The following is a 22,923-nucleotide window of genomic DNA, read 5'->3' as shown; positions in this document are numbered from 1 at the left end:
ACCATGAGGAAATATTGCCCCACCACATGAATATGCAGGGACTTGATACCAGCAGTGTCATTACTAATGTTGCTGCCAATTACAGAGCATGTCATGACACTGTGATTCATGAATATTCATCGTTGACTGATATAGACAGCAGCAGTATGCAGAGGCCTCTATTCCCATTTTACTGTCTCATTGTGAATGGTGAACAGGTACCTTCATCATGCCATGGAGGCGCCTTCCAGCTGCAAGACAAGCTGTTCCATAAGGCATTGCTAGTTAACAGTGTGTTATATAAAGGTGTATAAAAGTGATGAAGTGTTCCCTGGCTCTAAAGAGCAGGCATTAAAGCATATTAAGTAGACATTTAAGCTTGTAAAGTGGGAATCTAGAAATGGAAAGAAGACACTGAGCAAAGGGATGCCTTCAGGGTCGGGCTGTTCAATTCTCAGAAAGTTTGATACCTGCAAGTGCTTAGAAATGAAATGAGGTTAGTGGGAGCCACCAGCAGATTTGGGTAACTGTGCAATCATCCCACACCCACGGATCTGAGTTCCACAAAATGGACAACAAATAAAAATACAATCTGTATGTAGTTGGACTTGATGTGTTTAATTTTGTACTAAATGTGACTGTTTAAGTAATTATACATTTCCACTGCTGACAATATTCTTCTGTTTGTATCTTTTTGAACTGCTATGTTATTAAGTTGCTACAAAACAGAAGATAAGTGCTCCAGTTCTAAATGTTAAAAAATATAGTAAGAAAACATATAAAAGTTATGCGCCCAATTATAAGTATTCCTATATAGTATGGATTATTATGCTTAGATTAGTTTTGTCAAATAATTAAAATTTTTAATCAGATTAAACACAAGGTTACTATGGATTAATTTTGATTAATCATGATTAGATATCATATATTAATTGTGTTTAATTTTACATCAGCAAACAGACTCAAGAAAGAAGGGAATATATATGCACCTAATGTGTTTGTTGCAAGCTGGGTGACGTGTTAACTGAAGTGCTACCAGAATCCCTGACTAACGTATGATTTGTGTTAATGTAGCATTTCAAGCTGGAAGTGCTTTGGTGAAAAGAAAACTCCTTCCTGCAGAGAGTGTATAATACTTTATGCTGGTCGACTTTTCCATCTTAGATTTTTTTGTCCTCATATTTCCATCCAGAGGGCCAACATGCCATTCAGCATCTTCCATCTTTATGGGTTGGTTCTGCTGCCTGTTACTACCAGATCAACTGCCCATTTGTTCATGCGCGACGCTAACTCTACTTGGACAAACTGCCCCAAATGTGTTGGCAGAGATGTTCAGAGTCATTCTGTGCTGCAGATGGGTTAACTGTGTTAAAATTTTTAATCAGATTAATCATGATGGATTAATCCAAGTTAATGCGTTAATTTTGACAGCGCTAGTTTAGATATAAATGTGTACAGAATTTTGGTTTTGCAGTTGGCCCCGGTGAAACTTCTGATAAACTGATAAACACACAAATTGTCATGTGCATCCTGATTCATGAGGTAATCATATTTTATACCACAAACATTACTTTGCACCACAACTATGGCTGTCATACAACAGACATATTCAACTAAAACCTACAGTCGATCACAGCAAGTTTTCAATTAAAGTATTCAAGTCATTTAGAATTTTACTTTAGCACAAAGACTTAATCATCCTAAAATTTTTGACATTCATTACTCAGACATAACACCCTGATAGGATCACTGTTTGTAATGTTTAAGGGTTCATCTGTGGGATATTTTAGTTGCTGAATTTTGCAGGATTCAGTCCCACTCCTATACTGTTACTTCTAAAGAATAATACATCTGTTCATACTATAACTGACTTGTCTCCATACTATTAACACATGATCTGACCACTTCAAACAACAAATACACAAAAACAATCATGTAGGACAACATCTAGGAGCACCACGTCTGATTTACAGTCACATGATCATATGTCATGGAGGCTGTGACATCATCTTACAACTCTATATCAGATGTTTACACTAGGGCCGTCAAAATTAACACATTAATGCAGATTAATCCATCATCATGATTAATCTGATTAAAATTATTAATGCAATTAACCCACATGCAGCCCAGAATGACTGAACATCTCAGGCAACACATTTCGAGCAGTTTATCCAAGTGGTTAGCGTCACACATGAACAAATGGGCAGTTGATCAGGTAGAGACAGGCAGCAGAAACAACCCATAAAGATGGAAGACGTTAAACTGCACGTTGGCCCTCTGGATGGAAATATGAGGACAAAAAACCCAAGACGGAACAGTTGTTTCAAGTTGTTTTGTTGAAACTGTTAAAGGTGTTTAATAAAGATGTTAAGTGCATATATATTCCCTTCTTTCTTGAGTCTGTTTGTTCATGCCAAATGAAACGTGATTAATCTAGATTAAAAATGACTGATATTTAATTGCGAGTAACTGAAATTAATCCACAGCAACCCCATAATTAATCTGATTAAAAATTTTAATCATTTGACAGCACTAGTTTACACCAAAAAGTAAATAAAATGCTAATGGAGGTCCAGAATGTGTTGATCACCCACTTGAGTGCAGTTTGCATGGACCAGAAACTGTTCACATTTCTGAAAAGTTAAAGTGATTGGTATAAAACAGCATAAAACAGGTGTGAGTTGTTACCATCAAGTGGAAGCTGTAATTTCTTATGACCTGAAGTTGGCGGCAGAAACACTATCCACTAACAGAGTATTTCCTGCAGGTTTCTGAATCCTATACCTGCAGAAGAACAGATGAGTGGAGTCTGTGTGGACCTGTGTCCGTCACACACACATCCACACTCCTGCACACACTGCTCATCTCAGTAAATGTATGTTCAAACATTTAATCAAAAATACAACCCCACAGAGCACTAAGTTTTATTTATATAATACTTCACTTTCAGAGGACTGTCAATTAATTGCGCATATAAATGGGAAGTTAATTATTCTTCAGTAAAATGGCCAATTAAGCTGCTAATTGTGTTTTCATTCTAAACTCTAAATGGTAAGTGGATAACAGTGGATACACGCAGTGTGACCAGTGCATCTTCATATTTTGTTATGCAGATGTGATGTAAATACATTTCAATTACACAGCGACCTTTGGTGTTGATCTCAGTATGTTCATCTTTAGGTTCCTGTCTGTGGTTTACACTAGGAACATCTGACAGTCCCTAAAAATCCAAGAGAACAACTTGTCTTAAGAGGAACTTTTCTTGGGATTATTTTACACCTCATAACAACAATGCACCGTCTTCATCTTGTAATTTACAAATCCTGTCAGACAGAATACCTGAAAACGACAGGGCGTGACCACACAGCCTTAATGGGGTTAGGTTAATTAAAAGGTTAATTGTAAGAAGCAGGAGCTGGTTGATGTATGGGTGGTGAACAATAGTGTCCTCTAGAGGTGAGTGTAACCATGATACACAGTTACTTTCTATTTCAGCCTGCCTGTGTGTGTGCATTGAGAAGCAAAACAACCCAAAGTGCTCTGTAGTGCGTAAAATACAACATGAGTGGATGAATGCATGATGCTGTGGTGAGATGCATGCATGCCCACATCTTTACCACTCCTCTGCTCACTTTGTGCTGCAGTATGCATCTAGAAAATATGGTCAACGTGATTGGCTACAAGGTGTTAGTGTAAGATTACAGTGAGATCAGTAATTCCATCGCTGCAGAACAATAAGGCCAAAAGATTATTTTGGCGTCTGCGTCAACTTGAGCGTTCTCTGCGTCACTCTCCATTCTGCCCGCTCCTATCACGTTTCCCTCTCTGGGGACTAAATTGGTTCCCCTATGACAACTGGCTACAGGCCCACTAATTATCCCCCCTTCCTCCTCCAGCAGCTCACATACACTATCAGCTCTATGAATAGGCAGCCCGCCCCGCAAAAAAAAAAAAAAAAAAAAAAAAAAAAAAAAAAAAAAAAAAACAGCCTTCCATGAGATCTAAATTTGGAACACAATTGAAATACAGAAAATCCTGTCAGAAGATAACGAAGAATAATATTGACCTCCGCTTCATTAGGCCTCTTTCATACAAGTGTAGTGAGTCTGGTGTATCAGGCTCATTGTGACATAACTGTGCCTAGATGAGCCAATGTACACTCATTAAAACTTCACACTAAAAATATAACAATCGGCCAATGCATATACAGGAAAAGCCTATCACTAGAGGTCGTTTTGCTGCCTTTTATTAGAATTACATTACCCTATTATGGATAAAAAAGCAGAATATCACCTTATATGCATTCAAATTGTGCAGAATGACAGATTACGCACATGAAAAAGTTAATTTATGCGCACAAACTATGACAATCCACATCATTTCCTTTGCAGACTTGATCATATTAGAATAAAAGAGATTAATGCCTAAGGTGTGGGGTGTCTGTGGGGTGGGTTTACTTTCCACCAGATCTCTACTAATGTCCATGTGGGAAGCAACATAGAACACATACCACAAGACAAACATACTCACCAGAAAAATTGGGGCTTGAGAAAGTTCCCCAGCGGATTGGTGGATGTCAGTGTCGATGCCGATGACGTCGTGCCGTGAAACACGTGGGCCACGGTATCCGGAGCTCACATAAACAAAGCCACATTGGCCAGAGTGGGTAGTCGAAGCTGGTGTCGCTGTCAGTGCGCGGAGTCACACGGTTCGCCTGGTATTGTTGGGTACCGACGCTCATGATTTGGAGCTTTTACAGAATTTCATGAATACCCCCTGTGTGCTTATCGCATGGATTGAAATCCACGATCCTGATGTGAAAGAGGTAAGATTAACAGCTCCGATTTCTCTTTTCCGTCTGTGCGTATTATGCGCTTTACTTGTACCGCATCCATACGAGCCATTTAAATATTTTCTATTATTCCTCCTGTCGCAGATCAGCTGGAATGATTAAAAAAAATACTCTGATTTCGACTCATTCGGCTGATATTTGTGGATGTGTGACTTAGATTTCTCGTGCGTTTTCAGCATCCTTGTGGTTTAAGTTTGCCGCTGTCAGCTGCACGAAGTTGGTCTGGTCATATTCAAGAATCCCACACTTGATATAAAAAAAACCGAGCTGAATTTATAGAATAGTAACAAAATACGGAATAGATTTTGTGGTTTATGTATTTTATTAACTAACTAAGCAATGACTGTTTTGTAAGAAGTTGTGACAAATAAGATTTTGGTTCGATTTTTACGCACTTGTGTTAGTTTCTCATATCATGTGGGATCTCGCTTATTGTTTTAAAAAAAAAGTCCTTTATTGTATTTTATAATTCAGTAACTGTCAGAGTTATGTGTTTCATTAGGGGAAGATCCAGAACAGAGCCGCTTTCTTGAATCCTGACACCCATACAACTCTTGACAATACCCATTTCAAGTGTCACCGAAAAACTGTCAGAAGACTTGAGGTAGGAAATGTGAAATTATTCTCATTTATTTGCAAATACAGATGACTGCTGATGAATGTGATTTTACTGTGGAATTCCTCACTGTCTTAAAAGTACTGAGAGTGGATTTTCTGTGCCAGACAAAGTTAGAAGGAACTGCCTGATGCCCAGTTTATTGCGGATATTCTGATGTTTTTTTATCCGTCTGGTTTGCAGCCATGCCCTGCGTCCAGGCTCAGTATGGATCATCACCTCAAGGAGCTAGTCCTGCTTCCCAGAGCTACAGCTACCATACCGCAGGAGAATACAGCTGCGACTTCTTAACACCTGAGTTTGTGAAGTTTAGCATGGACTTGACCAACACTGAGATCACAGCTACCACTTCTCTCCCAAGTTTCAGTACATTCATGGACAACTATAACACCGCTTACGACGTTAAACCGCCCTGTCTGTATCAGATGCCGCATTCTGGAGAGCAGTCCTCTATCAAGGTGGAGGACGTCCAGATGCACAACTACCATCAGCAGAGCCACCTGCCTCCTCAGTCGGATGAAATGATGGCTCACTCTGGGCCTATGTACTTCAAACCCTCCTCTCCTCATGCCCCGACCACACCAAACTTCCAGGTTCAGCCCAATCACATGTGGGAGGATCCTGGATCTCTCCACAGTTTCCACCAGAACTATGTGGCGGCGACCTCTCACATGATCGACCAGCGCAAGAACCCGGTGTCGAGGCTTTCGCTGTTCTCCTTCAAGCAGTCCCCCCCCGGTACTCCGGTTTCCAGCTGTCAGATGCGGTTCGACGGCCCGCTCCACGTCTCCATGAACCACGACAACCCCGGCGCGCACCGCGGCCTGGATGGCCAGAGCTTCGCTGTGCCGAGCGCCATAAGGAAACAGGCTGGTCTGGCCTTTCCACACTCTCTGCAGCTCGGCCACGGGCACCAGCTGGTGGACAGCCAAGTGCCATCGCCCCCGTCTCGAGGATCTCCGTCAAACGAGGGTCTGTGCGCCGTATGTGGGGACAACGCAGCCTGCCAGCATTATGGAGTGAGAACCTGCGAGGGCTGCAAAGGATTTTTCAAGGTGGGCTGATATGACAGTGATGAGAAATGAGTGTTTCTGTAAGATTAAAGTTAATGTGTTTGCTCCTTTTTACTATTTGCGCGTCTGTAACTGGCACCGTTTTACCAAACAATTACCGCGTAAAACATGACCACTTAATTAAAGCCTCCTATTGTGTTAAATACAGTCATGCAACAGAGTTAATTCAAAAACTTTACATGACAGCAGACCCCAAAAAATAAGTAAAATGTACAAGACATGGGTCTGCTCGCTGTCACTTCCCCTTTTGGGTTCATGGAGCACAGACAAGAGAAGAGACAGCTATAAAAGCATCTTTTCAGTTTTAAGGTCAGTGTCAGTCCAAAGGAAAAAGACAGTGTGTGTGTTTCTGTATTGTTTCTATCATTGGAAACAGGCCTGCAGTCTGACATTTCTTTTTGCCTTCTCTTCCAGCGCACCGTTCAGAAAAATGCAAAATACGTGTGTTTAGCAAATAAAAACTGTCCTGTTGACAAACGCCGGAGAAATCGTTGCCAGTTCTGTCGTTTCCAGAAGTGCCTTGTCGTCGGAATGGTGAGAGAAGGTACGACAGAGTTTTAAAATATGTCTAATCAGAATTAAAATATCCCTGGATTGGCATCAACATGTGCGTAAAAACCGCTGTTGTTTTATTCGCATTTTACGCACAACAATTTCAATTCATATTTAAGATTTACGTGTTTAATATTTTTCACTAATGCAGTTGTCCGAACGGATAATCTGAAAGGTCGACGAGGACGGCTACCCTCCAAACCCAAAAGCCCCCAGGAGCCCTCCCCACCCTCGCCGCCTGTGAGCCTCATAAGCGCACTGGTCAGGGCCCATGTGGACTCCAACCCCTCCATGTCTGCTTTGGATTATTCCAGAGTAAGTACAGCAAAAGGACACACAACACAGCACATTCAAACATCTGAAAAAGCCAGAAACTACTGAAAACACACGGAACAACATTCATATCTTAATTTTTTTTAAACGAGCTCTACTTTCATGCAACAATTTACGACGTCGAAAGTTTTCTCTAATACGTCGTTTAATTCCTAACTTTGTCAGACTCTTAATGTGGCAGATTTTTTCCTCCCTCTCTCTGAGTAAATCGGGCTGAAATAGAGAACTTAATAAAAAGAAGACATGAATTTAACAGCAAAAAGGCACCCTCTTTCTCTTGGAAATGGGCATTTGCAATTTCACGGATTATATATTTTAAAGGGCCTCATTAAAGCTGTGTTTAAATTAAATTCCAGTTCCAGGCAAACCCTGACTACCAAATGACTGGAGACAACACGCAGCACATCCAGCAGTTCTATGATCTCCTGACGGGCTCCATGGAGATCATCCGGAGCTGGGCAGAGAAGATCCCTGGCTTTTCTGATCTGCCGAAGCAGGATCAAGATCTCCTGTTCGAATCAGCCTTCCTGGAACTTTTCGTCCTGCGACTGGCATACAGGTAAAAGATGCGTAATTCTAAAATCAAATCAAACAGTCCAGCTCCTCATCATCAACTCCTCCTTCAAGCTTCATTGCTTAGGGGTTTATTAGCTGCCCAATAATTAGACGGCTCTTAAATTTCCATTTATTGCCAAGCGTAATTAATGGAGTTTTGTTATTAATTGCAGGTCCAATCCTGTGGAAGGCAAACTTATTTTTTGTAATGGCGTGGTGCTACACAGGCTACAATGCGTCCGCGGATTTGGAGAGTGGGTGGACGCAATCGTGGAGTTTTCTTCCAATTTGCAGAGCATGAACATAGACATCTCAGCTTTCTCCTGCATCGCAGCTCTGGCCATGGTAACAGGTGGGTTCAACAGGATTCATCCTTTTTTTTTTTTTTTTTTTTTTTTGAAATCATCCCCTAACTGTTGCAACATCTGCACAATAAATCAATTCTCTGTCATCATTTGCTGTTTTTTTTTTTTTTTTTGTTAATTATTTCAGAGCGACATGGGCTTAAAGAACCCAAGAGGGTGGAGGATCTCCAAAACAAGATCGTCAACTGCCTCAAAGATCAAGTGACATTCAATGGGGGTGGATTGAATCGTCCCAACTACCTTTCAAAACTCTTGGGAAAGCTTCCTGAACTGCGCACACTATGTACCCAAGGTCTGCAGCGTATCTTTTACTTAAAACTAGAAGACCTAGTCCCTCCGCCAGCAATAATTGACAAACTTTTCCTCGACACCCTACCTTTCTGAGTCTGACTCGATGGCGAGACCTCAAAGAACTTCCAAAAGACTGTTTTGAGTCAGACTTGGCAGATTTTTAACCTATTATTTCTGAATATTTGCAAGCTCCGTAGCTTATAGAACAACAGTACCCTATTATGAGTAAAGAGTGATGGGGGAGAATTAACAAGAGCAAGAGGCAGAAAGTGTGATTGCAATGTTAGGCCTTTTAATTCTTTGAAACTGTTTTTCCTTTTTTTTTTTTTTTTTTTTTTTGAGTGCCAAACAAGTGAAACATGACGGGGAGGTTCGCTCCACTGGACAAATTGCCGACAAATTTAATCCGGTCTTGCAGTCATTCACTGTTTATTTAACATCGGCTCTACTGATTCTGCATACTCAGATGTAATATATTCCATTTATATATACGAACACACACACGCACACACACACTGTATATTATGATAGATTATGTGATGCCACCAATGCATCAATTTATAACGTGTACAAAGTTTGTTATAATGAAAAGATTAATTTTCTTTTCTTTTCTGACTCGTGCCTATGTGTTTCTGACAGGATCCCAAAAGTATCCAGAAAAGACAACGCATGTTCTAGGTTTTTTTTTTTCTTTCCTTTTTCTTTTTTTTATAGGCACTTGCTGAGGTGATGTCTATATATAATATATACCGGACACTATGTAGTCTGCTAGATTTGATACAGATTCGTAGTTATGGCACTCCTTTTACGTATGACGCATATGTGGAAAATATCTCATCTGTATAGAAAATGAGGGACCCATGGTGTTTGTAAAACTGTCAGACATTCCTTGTTTGTATGTGCTGTAAGTATTGTTGCTGTTGAATATAAACGTTTCTATATATTTATTATTTCTATTGCCAAGAGCTACACTAAGCATGGTGCAATTTAAACGATTTCCAACCATCCAAGTTCATGCTGAGCACGTTGTCTATGTTTTATGTCTTATAAACGTCTAGGTAGTTATGATTTAACACGTTTGGAAATGAAAATCCCCATCTTATATCAGAGATTCATGAGTGTGTGATAGGCCCACATCTTTGACATCATGATGTACTTACAACTTCTGTAAGGCATTTGGTGCCGAGCTCAAAAACTTTAGAGAGAAAGAAATATTTAATGTTTACAAATAAAACTTTTAAATCAATTCTTTGCTAAATAGTTTCTCTGAAATTAATTTATTCTGCAAATCCACACCTCTCAGATTAAAAAAAAATGTCTTACTTGTGCACGAATGAGAAAATAAATATTGTCATCAGCGCTTACAGGCCTGTCTGCAAAAACACAATACTTTGCAAATAATTATAATAATAACAATAAGGCTTTTTTTTTTTTTAATTTAATCTAAATGCAAAATTGTTTGGATTTATTTATCACTCAACTGAGTTTCACATTTTCGCAGACGACGAGTAGGCCTGAGTTGGTTCCATTTTAATCTGAAATTCTTTTATTTTATCTAAACAAACATTTGTTTCTGAGTCTTCAAATAATTTATTATATGAACATTTAAGTCGGTTAATTTAAGCCGACAATGAGCGGATATTTTCTGGAAAAAAATAAAAAAAATACAGTTAAGGAAACATTTACCCTGAATGGAAGGTTTACTTTCAGTTATTTGAGAAATGTTAAATAATGTGTGGTCATTTTTTATTTAAATTTAGTAATGACGATTCCCTACACATAAAAATAATTTGAGTAATTATTTTAGGAGAACATTCTAAAATTCACAACAGAAACATGTATGTCTTTACTTGTTGCCTGAGAGTCAAAGAATCAAATATTGAAAGTTTTTTTTTTTTTTTTTAAGAAATCTCTTCGCCTTTTCTTTGTCCAGACACAGACCTGATCCTTCCACACCTAAAGTCAGACACTGATCTTTTAAAGTGAGTACATTTTGACTCCAAAAAAGGCAGATTTCTTGCAGATGACAAATAAAGACAAAACACAATCGATTCCATGTGATGAACAACACGCTGCGTAAAGGCGCAACAGGATTACGCACGGGTTTATAACTTTACTCCGCGCTTCAAATCGTAGCCCTTCACTGATTTTGTATTTTCTTCACTATTTGCACAAACAGATGGCTTATTTCTGCAGATGTAAAGTAAAGGTTTTTCTATCAGGAGGCTTAGAAATCGGCCCAACTGTAATGCATGGCCTTGTTTGTTTTAACGCTCTTTTAAAGTAAGCCTGTTATTACCGTCAGACCCCCCCCGCCCCCCCCGGGGAGCGTAAGACCTGCCTTTACCGACCAATAATGATCCCAGTCAATTGAAAAAAAAAAAAAAAAAGAAAGAAAAGAAAGAAAGAAAAAAAAAGAAAGAAAGAAAGAAAAAAAAATCTCTCCTTTATCTGCATTTACCGATTTCCCCCGAAAGCCACATTTCCGCTTTGACATGTTGCTGCTCAGATGTGTACATCGCAGTGTTTGGGCCTAATTGAGGAAATTAAAGTCATTTAGGAACGTATATAAAACGGAACTGATTGCTGTGCACGAAGTGAAGCAGTGCCGCTGTCAAATCCCCTTTACTTTCGACTATCAGATCAGAGAAGTGACGCCAGGCTCTGAGGCATGTCTGGGACTTATCCACAGCGATTCCACATTTATCACATGATCAAGATGAAGGGAACAGCTTATTTTGAGAGATATTAGCAGCAGGCAATAAATTGTCTAAATAATTAGATCGTCACTCTAAAGTGCTAATTCCAAGGCAAATTGGGATTACATTCAGAACCAGTTTGCTGACATTTAGCAGATCTGTTGAAAGGGTTCATTACAATGTCATAAGTTTCCAGTATTGACTCAAAGTACAGTTAGGTTTTAAATAATGTCTATCTCAACACAATAAAACATGACACATGCAGCTAAGACGTCTGTCAGTGTTTGTGCATGATTATATAAGCTGGAGGACTTCCAGGACGAAATTCATTAAGACCAAAAGGCTTGATTTCCTCCACACTCTTGATGCGAACAGAAGGTTAGACATGATCATGCCAGTATAAGCAGGCCTTTGACTAAGAAAATACATTATTTTGCATTTTTTTTAAGTTTAGTCAGTGGAAAATGAAGAGTCCAAAAGCAAAAAAAATCTAAATATAAATGCACACCTGCTTCTTAAAGTTGTGTTTTACATTTTACACACATCCTCACGTATTACGTTGCGTCTTCGCCAACATATAACTGCATTTTTGTGAAATTCTTTAACATGATGTCACAAATTCACATTGCGTTCCACTCGCAGAGACAAGGTGTGGAACTCTGCTGTGTTTATATTTAGTGCAATGATAAGAATCCAGCCAAATTACACACAAATATTCTACACATTAAGGGCCACTTGAAGCAAAAATAAACCATTGTATAATATATTCCAGCTGTAAAAAATCATTTTCTCAACACTTTTTCCCAGATTAACGTCGTTGCTTCCATAGTGTAGAGGTCCGACGTGTGGATTGGGAAGTTGTGAAGCAAACGTGTTAAACCGTCGCTTTATCTGATCTCAGTGTCGGGGAGAGTACTCGACCTTTCACCTTTGTTCTGTGTGAGAAGTTGGTAGACATTTGAAGAGGAAAACTTGTGGCTGCTTTAACAGGAGTTACGCACCGGCAGCAGTATGTCTTAAACTATACCAACAAAGACCTGAGAGCAGCAGTATAAGTGAGAATAAAGACGCAGAAGTTCACATAAAACTCAGTGTAAAAGAATAAGCACTCAAAGTTTTTACTACTTTAGATGTAAATGACATGAATATTTTGTAAATCTTCTGCATAAAAGGTTACATTAAGCTCAATTTTAAGCACCCAAGACCTAAAAGCGATCCTTTGTGGTTAAAAACATACATATTTGTGATAAAAGGCTGCATCTCTTCTAACTCTCCATCACTTTTCATTGATTTGCTCCTACTTTCTTCTCTGAACCTCTGAATTCCATCCTTTCGTGTTACCTTTCCCTCTGCTCAGACAGTGAAGGATTCTGCTCCGTGAGTCCGCAGTAAAACATGTTGATTACACAACTTATGAATCTCATGAGTCCGGCCGACTCTAGCTCTAAACAAAATGAATGAATAATGAGTTGAATGATGGCCCTTTGGATACGACTGTCTATAGTTATATTACTGTGACTATTTGATTTACCGTATTGAAATGCTGATGATTGTCCAATAAATAATGCAAAAAGCTGAAATCCAAGTGGTGAGGCAGGAAAAGAAATCCACCTTGCATATAGATGGAAGAGCGCCGTGTCTGCCCCTCTCAGCCTGTGGCCCAGAGCAGCTTTATCATTCATAGGACTAAACAGACAATCAATTCAGCAGCCATGTATGAAGGATGAAGGGATGCGACAAGCTGTGAATGATGAGGAGCCAAAAATCAAAGGCCTCACTCCTTCTTAGCTCTAATGGCCATTACCAGCCCAGACAGCACCAGTAAAATGAGGTTAATCATTCGCACAGATCCTTTCAAAGAAGATTGACTGAACTTGATGCCTAGTCAGATCACTCATAAATATTTACTTCATATTTAACAGCTGTGTAGGGTCTGTTATTGCACATTGATTTTTGACGGACGCCATCAAATTATTGTTTCAAGTGTGGTCAGTAAAATCCATTAATGCAATGCTTGTACCTCAATTGTGTTACCCAAAAGAAATTAATAATGCAGTATAATTGACAGGACAATGTAGTACAGAGATTTTTTTTTTTCCTGGACAAAAGTAGAAATCAAGTAGGGTGCATGTTAAAAATGATCATATCATCACTAGAAACCACAAGAGTACTGATCCAGTCCTGATGGAGTCTGTCCCTGAACAGTTTAAGTTTATGGGCATAGCATGTATCAGTATTGAACACATGAGCTCAGTCCTTTGACCTTATTGACAAAATGAAATCGGAAATTTCCTTTATAGAAAGAGTTAATGTTTCCTCGGGCAGACATGTTTCCGATTCAATTAGTTTTAATGAAGCCGGTGCTCAGTGGTTACTGGAGTAGAAAAAACAGGCATAAATGCCTGATGGTAATAGAGGACATATTAAGGAGGAAGGGATCGGACACAGAGTGCGTGTTTCTAAGTGGCGAAAAATGCCTCTATCAGGCTGGTAGGAGCTAGTGGCTTGAGAATCAGTGAATTGTATGAGCCTCAAATGATGCATTAGGTCTCTGGGGCGAGGCTGGAGGAGACTGAGGAGCAAACTGTAAAAACACGGAAAAAGACTCTGGTTTTGATGACGCGTGAAGGTATCACCATTTAGACAGTAAAATAATAATCCTGTCCTCGTAATTTAGATTTAGATTAGATTTAGATTTCAGTAGTTCGTAACAGTCAAAAGCAAATATTACCTGGTCTTTGTATTCTGCTCTATTTACAAGCTTAACTGTGACAATGAGAGTGAATGCAGGGATGCAAACCATCCCTCTCTCCGTCTAATGTCAGTGTGTAAAATGTCAACATGGTCAGATGCACTGGCTCAGTTCCCACAAGAATATGCCCTCATTCTGTGTTAGGTTTGTGGCAGTGCTCCATGTGAAGTGAAACATATTAAACACACCCATGCACGTGTAATCTGTTCATGTCTTTAAGTCAAATCATGTGTACGTGTGCTCTATATAATCTGATCAGTGTGATAGTTCCTCTGTCTTTTGTTGCCTTCCTCATAGGCATTTTTAGACTGTGAGCTGCTGTCATTGTAACATCTCTGGTTCAAGCATCTTTTGTGTTTGTTTCACATTTACTCTTTAATACAGAACACGCAGAAGTAGCAGGATTTACGTGATTCATTTGGACACACAACCGCAGGCGTTTTTACCAGTAAATTGTGGCTTGAGTTAAAGCTTCACATCACCGCATCCTGAACCTCAGCAGAGATCAAATAAAGTAGAGAGTAGGAAATAAAAGAACTTTGCCTAATGTGATTTCTTAAGCCAGTTTAGGTCCACATCAGCAATAACTTCCCTGTCTTTTTTACCTCAGTCGTCGTCTCTGCACTGACTAACTGGAGGTAAACAAGCCTGAAATTCACTCACACGGTTGTCTGAATCTACAGGGCGTCTCGGGCCTCTGCTTTTGTTTGCTGCTAGTGTATGCATGAATTTTTTGCGTGTGTGAATACATATCGTATAGGCATGTAAACAGAGAATGACAACACAAACGGATGCATGTAGTGATGGTTTTACAAAGCTCCCATAGCACATATAAGCACACATCTACAATGAGAGGGTGCCAGTAGATGGAGTAGAGGATGCCTGAAGGGTCAAGAGGGGAATGTGATGTGTGTGTATGTTGGACAAAAGGGAAGAGGAGAGGGGGTTATGGCACGAGGGTGTGTATGTGTGTGTGTGTGTGTGTCACAACAGACAGAAGAGATTCGGCCCAGGCTCCCACACAGCTTTGTCATATCACTAGGAGATTAGGAACACACACATGTCAAGCTAGGCAGAGCCGGCTGCAATAATGCACCTGCCAACTCTCAAGATCCACTCAACCTCTGTTCAACCCCTTGTTCCTGCCTGCTAACACGCACACACAGTGAGAGAAACTTACCAAATATTTATATCTTAACCCCTTCCCTTGATGCATACATGCATAGACAAAAGGCTATAAAATCTGAGGGCAATGAAAACGAAACTGGTTGAAAAAAAAAAAAACATGTTTAATATCGTTACAAGAAAAAGAAAATCAAATGCATCTCAAGTACTGAAACGTGCTTAACACACATATATTCCAACATGCATACAGTGAAAAACACATAAAATATCAAAGACGTGAAAAGGTTGGGAGCCAGGAAAAGTGGATATTTTACATGAAAGTCTGACGGGAGGAGGTCGCTGTCTTTCTTCATGACAGAGTTTCTCGAGGAAAAGGAGAAAGGGGAAGCTCAAAGAGATTCATCTCCACCAGGATTCAAGGTCATTCAACCTAGTCATCCTAGAAGCACTTGAAAAATATGGAGTGAAGACTGAAGATATTCTTCCCCCCCAAAAAGGAGTGTGAAGGAAAGACTCTGACTGAAGAGAATCACTGACCTTCAAACAAGCTCTCTATCCATATAGAGTAGGGGAAGACATGCACAATCCATCAAAAATGCACATGAACTTTCCCTCTTCAAATAGTTCCCGCTTGAATAGCAGTCAATGGATCAACTATGAATATTGCATGTACTGAATTGCAGGGATCAGATTGAATTTACTGAAAAATAAAAAAAAAAAAAAATATATATATATATATATATATATCTATGACATTAGAATATAATATCTGAAAATATTGTCCTAAAAATGGGTGGAAATTTTTCATTTGTGATAAAATCAAGTGAAAAAATTGTTATTCTGCTAATTTTTATGCACAAATCTGCTCAAAATTGGAGACATTTAAGTCAATTTAAAGGTAAAGCGAAGAAAATATACAGCCCAGTTATTAAAAAATGTAAAAATAAAAATACGAATCCACACTATGGTCATGAAATTGCCATTTGCCACAGTCCCTCCTCAGGAACGGAAAGATCAGTGTTAATTTTCAGCCGTCTTTTGATTGGATGAACCTGCCTCCCTCTTGTGCGACATGGCTACCACAGGTCAGTGCCTGGTGCAGTGTAGCATGAAACAAACAAATAGAAAAAGGCACCTTGTGGCACTTGACTCTCGCCAGAATGCAACTGACGGCAAGCCTGCCAGCGCCCTATAATAACGGCCGCTGCCTCCTAACCAAAGAATTGGAGGGAAAGAGGGGTGGAGGGCAGCAAGGGAAAGAGAGAAAGGGGCTGAAAGAGGAAGGGAAAGATGTATTAAGAGCTGGATATGGGGAAGGAGGACAGAGAGACGTGGAGGGAAAAGGTTGTGGAAAAGAAAGAAGGTACAGCAGAAACAGCTGCAGTGAAAATAGGTTTAACATTAAAACGGTAAAAATATGTAACAGTACATATGTATAGAGAAGAAATATGAAGCACTGAGGCAGAAAAAAAAACAGATATTTTAATAATTTAGCACAAGTACAAGTTCAAGAATGACCTGACTGTAAGAGTTTCAATAGTTATAAGAATGAAACATTATTTATTTACCTGCAGTGGTGCTTTTTCCTTTTTGTGATTTTAGCTGCAACAGTGTGACATACATGCAATCAAACTAAATTGTCTTAAAGTCTCTAAATCTTTTTTTTTTTTTTAATTAACTTTCTTTATTAGAAGTAATTTCTCAGGCATGACAGTGCAATGTGATAAAAAGGACTTCCATTCTTTCATTTTTCTGTTTGTCCCTCCCACAATCCCACTCTACCCAAAAGAAGACAATCTTTAATGTAAATCCAATATTGACATGTGATCAGTACAGAATAGATACAACAACTGTCTAATTAACAAAAAAAAGAGTAGCTAAATTAAACAAATAAACAAAAAACAAACAAAACAGAACCAAAAAAAAAAGTCTCTAAATCTTGAACAATTAGGACACTGTGCCTGTTGAATATTGCATTTCTTAAAAAATAATAAGGAAAAACATATATCAGTGAATCTGGTTCAAACAGAAATCTACAAAATAGAAATGTACATTTGAGTGAAATTACACACAAATATAAAAAGAATGAAAAATATCTTGCTGTATTCGTTCTTGCCGTGCTCGATCTACTCCTGAACACTAAAGCCTTCACTAAAAACAATAAGAAATGTACAGGACATGGATAGGAGGAGGGGTAAAAGCGCAAACAATACAGGAGAGTGGGGAACGGAGGACAGGAAAGCCAGGCCAATCATCCTGCGATAAGACGAGGAAAATAAGTCTGATTATCACAGAGGCTGGGAGCATTAGACAGACAGTTGGGAGTCATCTCAAAACTCAGGAGGGAAGAGGCAAGACAAGAGGTCACAATTATGCCCCACTAGCTGCACTCCCCTCCTCCTCATGAAGTGCTTTAATATATTCGGTTAGCTCCTGTATGGCGCGGAGGGGAAATTCTAATTAAAGGGTGGGGGGAATTTTGACACATGTGAGGCAGAGATCAATATTTAGCACCATAATCAGCCATTCCTGATGGCTTGACGGTGTCACTGCAGCGCTGGGGAAGCAGCAGACGGACGGGCCAGCTGCAGAGAACCACCAAACTCCCAACCATCATGAATCAAAACAAGTGATGCCTCCTGTGCTCTGTGTTGCTTGGCTTTTTCATCTTCATTCATTTTTTTTAAAGGAGAAAAGTGAACTCTGTCTGCTTTGTGATGGGGGTGCAGGAAAAGTGGAAAAGAAAGGAAGAAAAATGTCGAACAGGGGCTTCAGTAGATCAGGAGGAAGTGCAGCTGTCAGGACTTTAGACTGTAAGATGATTGTAAAGTACACAGATGGTCCTCTGTATGGGGAGGATTTGTCTTTTTGGGCTGAGTTATGTTTCTGTTGAATGCTAAATAAAAGAGCTTTATTATGATAAAGCAAATAAACAGCAGATTTCTGTGTCAACAAAAAATAATCAATGAGGTAACAATTTATAATACAACATATTCTAACTTAAAATGGCTTAATTTAGTTATTTTGACACTATTAAGACTAGTTTTGTGTTTTGTTTCGTAATTACAGATCATATCGTATTGGTGAATTTACAAATTACTAAAAAAAAACAACAACAAAAAACCCACCTAAGCTCCTCCTCTCTAGTGTTTGTTTAGTACGCTCTGGGCTTTTTAGTTGAACTGATATCTCAGCTCATATGTGATGTTAATGTACCTTATACCTGGTACCAACTACCAAAAAAGAGAACAAAAAAAGAAGAGGAAGTTCATCACAAGCAGCTGAACATCTTCTTACAAGGTAATAAAAATACAGGTTTTAACAAGTACATAATTATTAATATTATATTCAGGGGTGAGATTCCGGGCCAGTGTTTAATAATTTAATAATATGGTCAATAGCTGATTTTAATATTAATAATAGTAGTTTTGAAAATACTTTTTATGGCAGTTATTATCCTCCTTATGTGTAGGTTAAAGAAATAACTCAACTTTTTTTCACCCTTCATCTGATTATCTTTGAAGGAGCACAAATTAACTGAAAACACAATCACACAGTGATCCATCAAGGGAGAATGGCTGTTCTTGTGGTACCATTACCTTAAGGCCCATGAGCAAAGCATATTAAGATGATAATTAATGTACAAAAACTTCCAATCTCAATGTCAGTCAGCAGTAATTAGGAGGTAATTAACTTTTAGTGAATGGTCACGCAGAATACAGCATTAATAAATAATAAAGAGGCAATATGTCCGCTAATAAGGAACTAATTAATAGTGAATCTTAATATAAAACGCACATATTCAGGTACACACTCATATAAGTATGATCCAGGGGGCTGAGCTGACATGAATAGTGACCACTGACTCGGTATCAAGAACATGGTGTTGTTTCTAGAGGGCATGGAACGAAGGCTGTGGGGCAAAGGCGGGGGCATGAGGAGGTGTATGTGTGTGTATGTATGTGTGTATGCATACATTTGTGGGTGGTAGGGTGGGTGGGTGAGTGTGTGTGTTGGGGGGGAGGGGGGGGGGGCAGCCCAGGGTGTCCCCTGTCTCCACGTGTCAGCCCATGTCCTTGTTCTTGCATGTCACTTACACACACGTGGGTACTTACCAACCCAAGTTGCTCCAATTAATGGCTGTCCCACTGCGCTGTCCGTTGTGCAGTGTGCTAGCCCGGGTGACAAGATATGGTCTGGGATCTGTCTCTACAGTGACATAAGGAAGGAATTTTAAGAGGGAAAAGTGATGCAAACACACATCGCCTCATGCTGCGCCCGATAGGTAGATAACAAAGACTCTTGTAAATGAGTGGCAGCAAGGAAGGCATTGAAGATTCTCTAATTACTCGCTGCAATCTATCTAAGTCACTGGCCTTCTAATTTGATTTATCAGAATGCATGAAATCCCTTGGAATAATGCCCTTATTAGAAGGACAGAATTGATGGGGGGACAAGAGGTCTGCAGAGAGGGGGAGGGGAGCAGAGATTTAAGCATCAATTACAGTCAAAAGGAGAATTAATAGTTATTAATCCACACAAACATAGCTATCGTTCCCTTTGCTATTTCTTTGCCACTTGGAGACAGTCCCATTCCCGCTTACCCTACCATACATGCACACGGCTGCATGCCACACTTGCACACACATACCAGCAAAAAAAAAAAAAGAGGAAAAAGACACAGGTGTTCTACTGTTAGCGCCCACCAGCTTGCCCATGCACACACACACATATACACACACACACACACACACGAAAACATGCATAACCACAGGCAGACATGCAGACGTATTCATGAGTCAAAGTAAGTAAACAGACAGATCGTACACAGTGCAGAACTGGGTGAAAACGAGCACTTAGGAAATATGAAAAGGAAAGGCAACAGTAACAAAAGCAAGAGGCCATAAATATCTCTTACTGTGGATGGTCGTATCATTTTGCCCACTGGTGGAGGTCTTTAACTCTTTAACTAAATTCTTGACTGACAAATTCAATTGCTGTCAGTCTTCAGGGGACCTCAATGTAATATGTGCATTTTGATTCAATTTTCCCTGCAAATACATACATATACATATTGCTTATCTGGTTATGGGTCCAAAAAAATCAATACTTATATCTGTGCTTTGTCATTCCTAAGTGCATCATGAAATAGCAAGATATCTCTCTAATTTAATCCAGCAAAACCACATAGATTGTTAATTCTGTGCTATTAAGCTTTTGCAACATTTACAATGTTTTCTTTTGCCTGTTGATGACTCTTGTTTGTCTCCTTGTATGAGAAAAGAACATATTTATATATCTTAAAATTGAATTTAGAAAGGTCAGTTTCTAAACAAATAACAATAAATCAAAAATGAAACTAACTCGTATCATTTCCAAGGAGCGGAATTCAAATGATAGTTTTGTAAAGCGATATCATTTGGAACAGAAGAAATACTGTGTTTTGCTCTTTGGTGGATGAATATTTCTTAAACATGACATTAAAAAAAAAAAAAATGCAGCTCCGCCTATTCTGGCTTAATTTATATGTTAACAGCATTTTTGGAAATCTGAAGCAGACATGATGATATCGTGAGGCTTAACAGTAACAACAACAGGACAGGCTGTCATGTTAAATAATTTAATGAGCTATGATGGCAGCAATGCAGCATTAGGTGACACTTTGGTCTGAGTTTTATGTTAAATCCTGTGGTCTTTGTTAAAGGGTTGCTGAGTGGCTGAAAGGAGAATGCCAGTGTGCTGTTGCCTTGCTGTCAGTCACACAGAGGCAGTATTTAGACAGCGAGCTGAGAGGTCTGCTCTGCTGCCAGCTCCTGCCTTTTAAACAGCCCTTTCCTTAGAGAGACAGCTTAGCACCGAGTGCCAGTCAACCCTGCCTGCCCAGCAATGCGCCCCCCCATTCACACACACAGACGCTCTGATAGCCTCTTTGCTATAGAACAATTTGGCCATGGGGAGAAATGATCTTGTATGACCAGACCCAAAGGTACATTGTGATGGGTCTATCCCCCCCGTTTCAACAAATAGGAGCGAAAGGCATGTGGACAGGAGATTCATCAGCATTACTTGAATGGAGGAACAAGCTCATACAGCATTACGTGCCTGACAGGGAAGATGAATCTAGGCAACTTTGCGCATCGGGGATCCTTCAGTCATGGCCTGTGGTAAAGACTGAAGGATGGGAGCGAGGCTGTGGAGATAACACATCACGCCCTGTCTACATCCCATATTATAGTGCTGTCCTGTAGAGTGTCTGGGACAATACTGTGTTAGCTGCCAGAGTGCCGTTGACATCATTGACAAACCTCTATGGTGTCAGGCAGTCACTCACACTTCCCCAGCGTGTCTGTCATCATGCTCAAACAGTCAGGCACTGACACCTTTTCACGTGAATGAAGATTCTCCAGTGACTGACAAAAAATAGTGGATGGCCTTTAAGGAGAAGGGAAAAAAAACACAGCAAGAATAGCACCTCTCTTCAAAAGGAGAGACTTATAATTTGCAATAATGGCACACCAATAGCTCTTGGAGAGAAAATTACAGGAAAAGCCGATCTGAAATATCCTTTTAACTGGCAGAAACACATCTATTGTAGACAGAAGTCTTGTTTACTTGGTAAAATGGCATCAATTAGGAGCGGATGGCAAAATTAGCATATTCTCTTAATGGACTGGCCTTTCTTGTGCGGTGCTCTCACACTGATTGTATGGAAGGGACATGTTAAGGGAGACTGAGAAAAGGTCAGGTGTCTGCACCATTCAGGTGATCATATTTTTCACCAAACAGTTGTGCATTCTCCATGGCTATTGTCATGTTATACTGCAGCTGAAAGAAACACTCCAGTATGCAAGAAAAATGCATTTAAATTATGAAGAAAAACACGCCAGTCATTCTGACACTTCTAAGGCTCTGGACATGTAGAGCCTACAGATATCCAAAATGTTTAGAATTGTATATAGTTTGATTCAAATGTTTCCAGTGTAATTAAGTAATAATGAAAAAAAATCTTTGTATTATCTTCAGTACTAAAAATGTACTTTATACCTCTTAAAAATATATAGTAAGAAAAGACACAAGGCCAGCAAAGTTAAAAGAAATCAAATCTGTACATTTTCAGATCATATCTGATTAATGGGAGCATGCTGCAGGGATTTAAGCACATTCTTTCTTTCCAGAGGAAAATATAGCCACAATTAGAGACATTAGCAGACTATTTAAGCAAGTGTTAAATATCCTGTTCATAGCACTAAGCTAATCAATTTGAATGATTTGCCGTTTTATTTTCATTATTAACAGCACCCATCAATTTGGAGGCTAATTAATTCTAAAAATGATATTTCATCATCAATGCTGCAGTATGTTTCTCATGAAGGACTCAGCTCCTCCCAGCCAGACCGAAGCTGCAGACTGCAAATTCTCTTCCCTCTCCCCCCTTCGCCCCCCTCCTCCTCCCTTGTGTCTCTGCTCCCACCACCCCAAATTGACTGGTCTTGCACAGTTGCAGCTGAACAAGAAAGGAATTGCTAGTGTCAAGACACAGTTTACAAATATGACATCTCCTCTGGCATGGCTGGAAATATGAAATATTGATTTATGTGCAGTAAAAGGTCTTATAAAAATGATCACATACACATGAGGGATTAATGCGCAGAAGATCAATAGAAATTTCATTCTTGACACTAGACTGTCACCTATGGTGAAATGCTAAAATAAAGAAATCAATATTAT

The 22,923-nt window shown here is 39.4% G+C and overlaps 1 protein-coding gene across 1 annotated transcript; it reads left to right on the top strand.

Moving 5' to 3' along the window:
- The first annotated feature begins 4,652 nt into the window (after window positions 1-4,652).
- nr4a2a (nuclear receptor subfamily 4, group A, member 2a) lies at window positions 4,653-11,582 on the top strand. The gene is made up of 8 exons (XM_030125460.1): window positions 4,653-4,807; window positions 5,337-5,438; window positions 5,634-6,505; window positions 6,938-7,067; window positions 7,227-7,390; window positions 7,765-7,967; window positions 8,137-8,315; window positions 8,456-11,582. Exons 3-8 carry the CDS (start codon window positions 5,636-5,638, stop codon window positions 8,710-8,712), a joined length of 1,803 nt encoding a protein of 600 aa, XP_029981320.1. The 5' UTR covers window positions 4,653-4,807; window positions 5,337-5,438; window positions 5,634-5,635; the 3' UTR covers window positions 8,713-11,582.
- The last annotated feature ends 11,341 nt before the right edge of the window (window positions 11,583-22,923 follow it).

This window comes from Sphaeramia orbicularis, chromosome 21 (genome assembly GCF_902148855.1).
Source record: "Sphaeramia orbicularis chromosome 21, fSphaOr1.1, whole genome shotgun sequence".
NCBI lineage: Eukaryota > Metazoa > Chordata > Actinopteri > Kurtiformes > Apogonidae > Sphaeramia > Sphaeramia orbicularis.
This window is presented reverse-complemented; position numbering and strand designations above follow the sequence as displayed.

Coding starts and splice junctions, on each gene's coding strand:
- nr4a2a (XM_030125460.1), top strand. CDS start 5,636: ATGCCCTGCGTCCAGGCTCAGTATGGATCATCACCTCAAGGAGCTAGT. Junction 7,968..8,136: donor GTCCTGCGACTGGCATACAG/GTAAAAGATGCG, acceptor TATTAATTGCAG/GTCCAATCCTGTGGAAGGCA. Junction 8,316..8,455: donor AGCTCTGGCCATGGTAACAG/GTGGGTTCAACA, acceptor TAATTATTTCAG/AGCGACATGGGCTTAAAGAA.